Consider the following 11,401-nt stretch of genomic DNA (forward strand, 5'->3'; position numbering starts at 1 on the left):
TTTAATCTCAATGGGTATTACCTGGTTAAATAAAGGATAAATAAATAAATAAAATGAGCTTGCCCAGTTGCGCTGGGTAAAGGATGCTGATAGCCAGGCTCTCGTTGGCTAGCTGTTAGCCAATCAGAGTCAAGCAGCTTAGCTCGTTGAATATTAATGTCAAATGACAAATATAACAAAAAAAGCATTACAAATTTGGGGAAAACCCCACGAAAATGTCAAAGGGCTCAGAAAAAGTCAACAAACGTTGAAAAAATGACAAAATCATTGGGGGAAAGACACAAAAGGGTTGAAAATGACAACCATAACCTTGATAAAAGGTTTTTCATTTTAAATTTCCAGGTTGGCGTGAAGACAACACAAGGGTTAAAGATGAACATTTACAGAAGGGATGCACACTTGTGCACAACACTATAGACACAGAGCTCATAGAGATGTAACGTTGGTCCTACATTGTAGGCTACATATGCAGTATAATATAAAATAAAGCGGTTTGGGATGTTAGAACCCAACTTAATTTTTTAAGGACTTTATTAGCACAGTAACAAGTAAAAATTTAAAATAGTAAACAGTAAAAGTAGCTAGTCTACAAAATCAAAATATCAAGACAGCGAAAGAATCAAAACAAAACAAAACACTCTGTTTTCCCTCTATTCAGCTCCCAATTTGTTCACCTTCCCTTCAAAATAAAATCATGCAATCCTATTTTTAAATTGTCACCCTTACGGCAGATGGGTGACTAAAACCAGGGGTCTACGTGGTTTTCTTAAATCAAAGTACAAGCCCGCGAGGACTATTTTCACGTATAATTTGCGATGTTTTGTGGTTGGTTTTGTGACAAGTCTGTTTGGATTGTGGAGATGACGCTTTTATTGTGAAGGATTCTGGGCGGAAGCGTTGTTGTTGCTGCTGGCGGACGGAAAGAGAAGAACCGTTTTGGGCGTGGAGGTAAACCATACAGCGGCAACATGTCTCGACTGAAACGAGCGGCTCAGGTGGACTCGCTGTCGGGCTTCAGGGCGGAGAAGAAGGAGCAGAGCGTCCCTTCCGGTCTGCTGAAGGCAGCCAGGAAGAGCGGCCAGCTCAACCTGTCCGACCGGGGGCTCACTGAAGGTACGTTAACGTTACGTTAAGGTTCACCGTTAGCTTCAGCTCCACGGTTCCTCTAGTCTCACACTGACCCACAGCTACAGGTCCTCTAGTCTCCCACTGACCCATGGCTAACATACAGGTCCTCAGTCTCCATGAACCCAGGCTAACATTACAGTCCTCTAGTCTCCCACTGACCCATGGCTAACCTAAAGGCCTCTAGTCTCACACTGACCACAGCTACAGGTCCTCTAGTCTCCATGACCCATAGCTAACATTCAGGTCCTCTAGTCTCACACTGCCCACAGCTACAGGTCCTCTAGCTCCCAATGCCATAGTAATTAAGGTCCTTAGTCTCACACTGACCCAAGAACATTACAGGTCCTCTAGTCTCCCACTGACCCATGGCTAACATTACACGGTCCTCTAGTCTCACACTGACCCAACAGCTACAGGTCCTCTAGTCTTCCCACTGACCCATAGCTAACATTACAGGTCCTAGTCTCACACTGACCCACAGCTACAGGTCCTCTAGTCTCCCACTGACCCCCTAGCTAACAATTACAGGTCCTCTAGTCTCCCAGACCATGGCTAACATTAAGGTCCTCTAGTTCCACTGACCCATGGCTAAATTACAGGTCCTCTAGTCTCACACTGACCACAGCTACAGGTCCTCTAGTCTCCCACTGACCCATAGCTAACCTTACAGGTCCTCTAGTCTCACACTGACCCACAGTACAGGTCTTAGTCTCCCACTGACCCTGAGCTAACATTACAGGTCCTCTAGTCTCACACTGACCCATAGCTAACATTACAGGTCCTCTAGTCTCCCACTGACCCATGGCTAACATTACAGGTCCTCTAGTCTCACACTGACCCACAGCTACAGGTCCTCTAGTCTCCCACTGACCCATAGCTAACATTACAGGTCCTCTAGTCTCACACTGACCCACAGCTACAGGTCTCTAGCTCCCACTGACCCATAGCACATTACAGGTCCCTAGTCTCACATGACCCCAGCTAAACAGGCCTCTAGTCTCAAATGACCATAGCTAACATTACAGTCCTGTCATCCACACTGACCCATAGCTACAGGTCCTCTAGTCTCCCACTGACCCACAGCTAACATTACAGGTCCTCTAGTCTCCCACTGACCCACAGCTAACATTACAGGTCCTCTAGTCTCACACTGACCCACAGCTAACATTACAGGTCCTCTAGTCTCACACTGACCCATAGCTACAGGTCCTCTAGTCTCACACTGACCCATAGCTAACATTACAGGTCCTCTAGTCTCACACTGACCCACAGCTAACATTACAGGTCCTCTAGTCTCCCACTGACCCATAGCTAACATTACGGGTCCTCTAGTCTCACACTGACCCATAGCTAACATTACGGGTCCTCTAGTCTCACACTGACCTACAGCTACATGTCCTCTAGTCTCCCACTGACCCAATCACAATCCAACCCAATCACAATCGTCCTGGGTGGAGCTAAGTCCCGGATGCAGCATGGATAATAATGATAATAAATCATACTCTTTATTGATCCCCAGTGGGGAAATTACAATAGGGGAATAGGGGCCATGGATGTATTATATTAGATCAGGTAGGTATATTACATATGGGTGGAGGTCTATCTGCAGGAAGGGGGGGGATGTCAGGCTTTATCCCAGCATTGGTCCAGGATCCAGTGATTATATAATTTTAAAAAGTGTCCAGGTGGTAGTGATATGAAACGTGGATATAATGCTTGGGGTGAAACACTAAAAGAACAAGACCTTCATTTAAATAAGTAGGCCAGTGTTTAAAGATTAATTTATAACTATTAGACCCATTTTTTGTCGCTTTGTTTGTCTCATTGTCACTTCTTTTTTTTTCAAGTTCTCAACCCTTTTTTTCACCTGTAAATACACCACTAACACTTTTTCTAACACAATTAAAAACACTAGTTTCACACTTACTCTTGGTCAATAAACCTCATTTTTATAAAATTATACCTCATTTTTTAGATTAAACAGCAGAAATTTGCTATAACATTGAATAAATCTCCCGAAATCTAATGAAAGAAACTGAAACTGATCTTTAATTTTACTTTACGTTGTGTTATTTTGAGGTATTTTTGGATTATTTGGTGGAAAGAAGCCTATATTTCTGATATACAGGCTAAATTTGACCCAAGGACAGCAGGAGGGTTAAAGAGGAGCATGTGGGCCTCAGGTGTTTTTACATCTGCAGGTTGCTTTTATGCTTTCTCCTCATGTCCATTGTTGCATCAATGGGTCTCCTACTCCTATTTCACTCCACCTAATAGAGGAAGATGAATATGAGTGGCAGTAAAGATGAAGATGATACATGAATGTCTCTCAGTCCCTCAGGAAGTGTATCGTCTGAACGTGGACCCCCCAGAGGACGCCCAGCTGAACGTGTCCTTCGGAGCATCGGATCGCTGGTGGGAACAGACTGACCTCACCAAACTTCTGCTCTCATCCAATCAGCTCACACACCTGTCTGATGACATCAGATTGCTGCCTGCACTCATTACACTGGATGTAAGTAACAGCAGCTCTGTCAGTTAGACGTCATAAAACGCGGTCCGAGTCTGACTCGTTCACTGTTGAACTATAGAGCCAGCTAACTCACTGAGGAAGCAGAGCATGGATGTATTACTGGTAGATATGGATTGAATTAGTTTTACTATGACACATCAGTAGCATTCATTAGAACATTTTTGCTCTGCAGCTCCATGACAACAAGCTGAGCAGTTTACCCAGCGCTCTGGGAGAACTGCAGGAGCTGCAGCAACTGCGTCTCAGGTGCAAACACACACACGCACACACACACACATACACAGAGTTTTGTCAGAAAACAGAGTAACTGAAAGTGGATGGGATATTGGACAACAACTTAGAGTTCAGGCAAGAGTGCAGAAAAACCCCCACACAAGTTTTGTATATATACACATGATCTAATAAGACATACATAAAATAATATGTAATAATGTTTCATGTTCTAAGAAGCCAATTCTCCACCTTTAAACATGACTGAGCCTCTGACATGAGCGATCACTGTGAGAGGAGGTGACTCAGCATGTTAAAGGCTTAAGCATGGAATGACTACACAATAAAAACCTCAGTAGACAAAAAAATCCATTAAGACATGTGTGTGACAAATACTGTGGATAGATTTCACGCATGGAAATTGACATCAAAAAAATTGTTTCATCGGCAGTTGGTTAAGAATCAAATCGTTGGCCTATGAATTCAGCAGTAATATTGTGTGTGTGTGTGTGTGTGTGTGTGTGTGTGTGTGTGTGTGTGTGTGTGTGTGTGTGTGTGTGTGTGTGTGTGTGTGTGTGTGTGTGTGTGTGTGTGTGTGTGTGTGTGTGTGTGTGCGTGTGCGTGCGCGTGTTCAGTAATAACCAGCTGCGATCCCTGCCGGTGGAGCTGTGCTCCCTGAAGAAGCTGAGCAGCCTGGCGCTGCAGCAGAACCTGCTGGAGAGCCTGCCGGAGGAGCTGGGCCAGCTGCAGAACCTCACCCAGCTGGTAACTAAAACTCACACCGTAGCCTCCTTGGCCGTGCCCTGTCATTGGCTGACCCGGGTGTCCTGTCTGTTGTGATTGGCTGAAGGACCTGTCCAACAACCATCTGAAGATCCTGCCGTCCAGCCTGGGCTGCCTCACCTGTCTGCAGAAGCTAAACCTGTCCACCAACCAGCTCAGCAGTCTGCCCGACAGCCTGGCCCGGCTCTGCAGTGAGTCTCTTTATTCCATCAGAAATACAACAGCACACCCACTTCATTCCATAGACAGTAAAAGAAGTGGCCAATGTGACCCTGTTGATTTCAATCTCAGTCATTCCGATTCTTGCAGAGACGGAGAGCGTAGGTAAACAGTATGTTAGCAGATAACATAGGCACGGGCTAATTACTGTTAACTAACATGCTAGTCAACATTAGTAATTTTAAAAGCTAATGGAGGTCCAAACTTCCTGCAAGCTTATTGTGTACTGTTCAGTAATTGCTCTACTATGCAAGGTTCATTGCGTGGTTATGACACAATCGTTAGCCTATTTTTACAAAAAAAATGGTTGCTACGTAGCCATAACGTGAGATGCAAGGTAATGGAGCCTTTTATATGTTGTCATGATTCTTTAGAAATAAACAACGGTTCAGATGTTAAGTTATTCACTGTCAAAGTGACGCCAAAATGAATGGGAGTCAATGGGATGCTAACGGCGGGTGAGTGCTTGGCAGAGGTGGGTAGAGTAGCCAAACATTGTACTTAAGTAATAGTACTGTTACTTTGGATTAATATGACTCAAGTAAAAGTAAAAAGTAGTCATCCAAATAACTACTTGAGTAAGAGTAAAAAAGTGCTCAGTAAAAAAAAAGTACTAAGTAATGTTTGATTTAGTTTTTTAACACAAGCATTCAATCAGACATAATGTAGCTGCTGTTGCTCACTGTGCCGACGGTTGATTCTGACATCTTTGTTTTGCTACGACTGTAAAGCTAACCCGTCCCGCCGCTGAGATTGAGTATGGTCACGTGACTGCACAACTACGTTTGATTGGTGGAACACAGTCACGTGCTAAAGCCTTTAGCGGAGGTCTCTCTCTCTCTCTCTCTCTCTCTCTCTCTCTCTCTCTCTCTCTCTCTCTCTGTCAAAATAAAACATCAAAATGAGGCGTAAAAAGAAAAGTAACAAGCTCATTGTAGTCTAAGATAAGATAGGAAAAACCCTTATTCGTCCCACATTTGGGAAATTGCGGTTTGCAACAGCCAAGATAAGAGCAAGATAGTGTACGGAGATAGATAAATGTACAAAATTTTAGCAGTATTAACAGTATTATACAATAAATTACACATGAGTTATTAAATTGCACTTTGAAAATTTGCCCAAATGAAAAATGATGCACAGATGTAAAGATAATAATGGAACATGGGGTGCAGGATAGATTGCATTGAGTCAACAGTGTTCGTTGTACAGTCTGACGGAGTTAGAGTACAGTTACTTCTTCACAAATCTACTTAAGTAAAAGTAAAAAGTATAGTGATTTACTACTTGAAGTATAATTTTTTTAAGAACTTACTCAAGTTAAGTAGTAACGGAGTAAATGTAACTCACTACTACCCACCTGTGGTGCTTGGTAGCATCAAATGGCGCCATACGAGCTCCGCTTTGCCGAGGCTGGCTGACACCCCCCCCCCCCTCCCCTTGGTTAATTCTTAGTGAAACCCTGACACTCGGAGCTGTGCTTCCACAGATGTGAAGCTGCTGGACTGCAGCAAGAACCAGCTGACTGACGTCCCGGCCAGCCTATCAGAGATGTCCGCTCTGGAGCAGCTCTACCTCAGACACAACAAGCTCCGCCTCCTCCCAAAGCTCCCTGCACCAGCCCTCAAGGTAACCATAGCGACGGGATCATTTTCCCCCAGGTGTGGTGCTCGCCTGACTGAGCTTTCCGCTGCTACTACTGGGACCGGTAAAATGTGCCGAGTGCAGTTTAAGGCCTAGGGGCAGGCAGATGGGTAATATATATAATATCTATATATATAATATATCTCATACATGAAGTGTGTTTCATTTATGAGTCATGTGTTTGTATTTTACAAGCCTGAGGTGATTATTTATCACCATTAACATGACCAATTAACCACTTCAGATCAGGGAATGTCAAAACATTCTTTTCTTTTTGAATACAAAAATACGTCAGATATTTGCTAAAAAAAAGAGAAAGAATAATAACAAACAACAACTGATAAGACATAACTTAAATTAAAATAGATACAATGTTTAGTTATATAGCAGAAAACTGAAGTAAACAACATGTGCGTGTGTGTGTGTGCGTATGTGTGTGTCTGTGATTGCGTGTGTTTGTGCGTGCCTTTGTGTGCGTGCATGGGTGTGTATGTGTGCATGTGTATGCGTTTGTCTCTGTGCGTGCGTGTGCATGTCTGGGTATGCGTGTGATTGTGTGGGGTTTGTGTGTTTTTGCGCCCGCGCGTGTGTGTGTGTCTTTGTGCGTGTGGTTGTGTGTGTGCATGTCTGGGTGTGCATGTGTGTGCGTGTGCGTGTGTGTGTAGGAGCTGTACGTGGGGAACAACCACATTGGACAGCTGGAGGCGGAGCAGCTGGCCTGCCTCAAAGCCATCTCTCTGCTGGAACTGCGAGACAACAAGATCAAGAGCCTCCCTGAGCAGATCACCTTACTGAGCACGCTCACACGCCTCGACGTCACCAACAATGACATCACCACGTAGGTCAACACGTGACACCGCTCTGCAGGCTTCAGATCCATAAAGACACTGTCCTCACCTGAGTTTTTCACCTGAGTATCTCTGTGTGTCAGTGTGCCAGCGTCTGTCAGCCTGCTGCCCAACCTGAAGGTGCTGCTGCTGGAGGGCAACCCTCTGAGAGGACTCAGGAGAGACTTGCTCACTGTGGGGGACACACTGACACACACACAGCACAATGCAACCCCTTTCTGTCTACATGACATCTAGATGTTAAATAAGTGAAGAAGAGATCTAAAACACACTATAGATTGTGGTTACTTGAGGAGACGGTAGCACAGAGTCCGCTCCAGAGCTACAGACTGTGTCTGTTTCAGCCTGTTTATTTATTTGATTAGGACAATGCACATTGATCAACATTTCCGTAAATGGGCCAGTATTAGCCAGTCAGCTTTTTTCAACTGTAGTCCTAGTTACCTAGCGTGCATGTCTTTATGGTGGGAGGAGACCAGTGATTGAACTGGCCACCGTGCTGTGGGGGGGGAATCATCAGACACCTCCCGATACGATATCATCACAATACTTGCTACGTTATGATATTATTGCGATTTTAAATATATTGCGTGTGTGTCTGTGTCTGTGTCCATTCTAACTCTCCTCTTCTGGTGTCCTCATCACAGAAAGGAACCAATGAGCTGCTGACATATTTAAGAGGAAGAATTAAAGGTACAGTTCACTTTTTGGGGAGGCGTCAGACCCATTTCCAGGCAGCGCTGTGACCGTTGACTTCAAGACACCTAACTCTAACCATAACCATTGCCTAATCCTAGTGCTAGGACGTTGGGGGCTTAAAACACTGATAAACTGTGACGTTTCGACTTTATAGACAAACCCAGTGGGCCTATGTCTGCTCCTAGGGTGTCTCCATGTGAAAGGGGGGTTTAAGTTTCACTCATTTAGTGTAAATTAAACCGCTGACAACTGTTGAAATCTGACCTGTGATTGTGATGTCATGGGATCTGACTCAGGGTGCCACAAAATCATCAACTCTCTTCAATGAATGAAATCTTGCAGATTAATTACATGGGTTGGAGATAGAAAACAATGTTAGAATACCGAGATTCTCTCGGATTTGGTAATTTCATTGTGCACCTAAACCAGCAAACCCTGAAGTTTCCATGTTGACGTTGTTTTTTGTGTGTGTGTGTCTGTGTTTCAGAGGATCCTGAACAAACAGATGAAGGGCCGACAGCCATGACGTTACCCAGCCAGGCCAGAGTCAACGTGCACAGCATCAAAACTCTCAAGTTGTTGGAGTACAGGTCAGTGATGCACGCATCGTGTGATAACCTTCATCAGAGCATGGGGATACACACAATCTAATGGTGTCATCACTAGCTTCACACACAACTGGCATCTTGGTCTGCTCACACAGCTTTCTGCCTTTTAACCAGCGGCAGAATGGCTTCATCTCAAGGGTCCCCTAATAATAAAGTTCTGATGTGACTGGAGCCGATATGTCCAATATTATTCTCTGATATTAGCTTATCAGAAGCCTGTCACTGACTAAAGGTGTGTGTCTGTGTGTGTTTGTGTGTGTGTGTGTGTAGTGACAAGCAGGCGGCTCATGTTCCAGATGAGCTGTTTGACGCTGCAGCGGGTCTAAGTGTCACCACTGTTAACTTCAGCAAGAACCAGCTCACCTGCACCCCCCCCAGGTACACACACACATCATCACTGTGTGATGGAGAATACAGACTGTATTGTGGCCCCCAGATGACTGTGTGTGTGTCCAGACTGCAGGAGTTCCTGTCCTCTCTGTCGGACATCAACTTGGCTTTCAACAGACTGAGCTGCTGTTCTGACCTCTGCACGTTCCTGCAGCTGGTCCACATCGACCTAAGGTACACACACACGGTGACGTCTTCAAATGTCTCGTTGTGTCCGACAGTCTAAAACCCAAAGAGACAGCGCCGTAACCCCCAGTCTTTTGTTTATGTCTGAGTGCTTCACACACTGCATGTGGGCAAATAAGAACTGCATGTTCACAGTGTAAGAAACAGGCATCGGAGTCATGATGATTTTTATCATGCCTCAGAGCCCATCTGCGGGACAATCTGTCCTGTCCCAACCATGCTTAGGCAGGAGAATGCACCCCTTCCTGGACAAATGAAGACCGCTGTGCTGCAGATTTCATGTGTGACACCAGGGTTTAATAGCACTAACGCATCGGTGTGTTTCAGGAACAACCAGCTGAGTGATCTACCGTCTGACATGAAGAACTTAACCAAACTGTCCTCCGTTATCCTCAGTTACAACAGGTGAGTCCCGACTCGGGACACACGCTCACAGGCTAGCTTCTGATCACTTTCACATTCTTTGTGTCTCTTGCTAGCTGCTGCCGCTCTGCACCTAAGACTACACAGGCCGAGCTTCTGTGGGAGAGCAGTGCTCATGTGGAGCTCATAACGCTGATCAGCAGATCACAAAGTGGGTGGGGGGGACAGGGATTGCTAACAGCGCTATTGGCAACATTAGTTAGCTCCATGGTTAGCTCTTTAACCAGGACCCCGTCTCCTCGCTCCCCGTCTCCTCTCCGTCAGACACATTAACCAACGTTCAGAACAACAAAAAAACTGATCCGACGATTCTCCGCAGGGTTGTGCGGCGGTGGGAGTGTCACTTACCGAACGGCCCGTTTGTGTGACGTCTTGTTGTGTTCTTTAATCCTCCAATGTTACACACAAGTAGGTAGGGCTGGGCGAAGTGGAGAAAATCAAATGTCACAATGTTTTTGACCAAATACCTCGATATCGATACCGCAACGATATTGTATTGATGACTAATGGTGTTTTCACAAAATATTCACACAATGAGATTTTTGGTAAATAATCATCAGTAATGTGGATATAATGACTAAGTGGGTAAAGACCAATAATAGAAAATAGAAAACAGTCTGGTAAGTTCAGGAAGTGACATCACTTTACTGTAATGTAGCCTTTAAAACAAGGAAAAGACAACACTTATATATATATATATATATATATATATATATATATATATATATATATATATATATATATATATATATATATATGTATAACGATCACAGGTTCAAGTCCGTACCTGAAGTGCTCTACCACATGGTTTCCTTGGAGACGGTGTTGCTCGGTAACAACCAGGTGGACAAGGTGGACCCTCAGGGTTTGATGAAGCTGGTTCATCTGTCAACGCTGGATCTGTCCAACAACGACCTGCTGAGCATCGCTCCGGAGCTGGGCCTGTGCACCAGCCTGAGGTACACACACACACACACACACACACACACACACACACAATAATGGATTTAATCAACAACTGTAAGATGTGTGTGTTGTCCTCAGGAGTCTGGGTCTGGAGGGGAATCCTTTCCGCACCCCCCGAGCAGCCATCGTGGCCAGAGGGACCGATGCCGTGTTGGAGTACCTGCGCAGCCGCATACCCACATGACCTTTTATCAATGTGGGCATTAAAATGCATCAACATGATTGTTCTTCATGTTACACAAGTCTGCAATCCTCCAGCTGTGTGTGAAGTAGGGACGTGATGGTGGATCTGTCTGCATTCCATGGATGTGTCGAGTCATTTTGGACAATCAGATACATACAGATACCTGCATGTGTGACTTTTACAAAGACTCTTCTCTTGATTGATTGATTGGTTCATTGATAATAAAGTTGTTTCTGAGAATTGGAAGGAGAGGAGTGAGTTGTATAATAGGGTCGCAGCAACACTTCTCATTGTCCCTTTTCGGGTGGGGGTGTTCCGGTATCGGTATTGGGAAGTACTGGAGTTTATGCAGCGTTCCGATACCAGGTAATAAAGCCCTAAAGAATATCTACATTAAAGTAGTTAATTTAGGTTCTTTTTCGGTTATAACTGACAGTCAAACTGGATAATAAAAGAAAGTTCATTGTTTGAGAGTTAAACCTGAGCCAGACCGACAACAATAGAAATCATATCACATCCATACAGGGATGGTAGTATACTGTACAGTAGTGATGGCCAAATGAAGCTTAGTGAACCAGTGTCT

At 44.6% G+C, this 11,401-nt stretch overlaps 1 protein-coding gene and 1 long non-coding RNA gene across 2 annotated transcripts in view; one reads left to right on the plus strand and one right to left on the minus strand.

Moving 5' to 3' along the window:
* Positions 1–861: 861 nt before the first annotated feature.
* Positions 862–11,064, plus strand: lrrc40 (leucine rich repeat containing 40). The gene is made up of 15 exons (XM_032525316.1): positions 862–1,113; positions 3,462–3,643; positions 3,834–3,907; positions 4,507–4,636; positions 4,722–4,845; positions 6,360–6,499; positions 7,180–7,352; positions 7,446–7,536; positions 8,010–8,055; positions 8,549–8,651; positions 8,940–9,047; positions 9,126–9,233; positions 9,573–9,650; positions 10,442–10,627; positions 10,713–11,064. The coding sequence occupies exons 1-15, from the start codon at positions 969–971 to the stop codon at positions 10,816–10,818; spliced, it is 1,794 nt and encodes a 597-aa protein (XP_032381207.1). The 5' UTR covers positions 862–968; the 3' UTR covers positions 10,819–11,064.
* Positions 8,091–11,401, minus strand: part of LOC116695222 (uncharacterized) — a 20,120-nt gene continuing 16,809 nt past the window's right edge. The window contains exon 3 of the long non-coding RNA XR_004333387.1: positions 8,091–8,161. This is a non-coding gene — a long non-coding RNA (uncharacterized LOC116695222). The remainder of the gene's footprint in view (positions 8,162–11,401) is intronic.

The sequence above is a fragment of the Etheostoma spectabile genome, chromosome 9 (assembly GCF_008692095.1).
Source record: "Etheostoma spectabile isolate EspeVRDwgs_2016 chromosome 9, UIUC_Espe_1.0, whole genome shotgun sequence".
In the NCBI taxonomy this organism is placed as follows: Eukaryota; Metazoa; Chordata; class Actinopteri; order Perciformes; family Percidae; genus Etheostoma; species Etheostoma spectabile.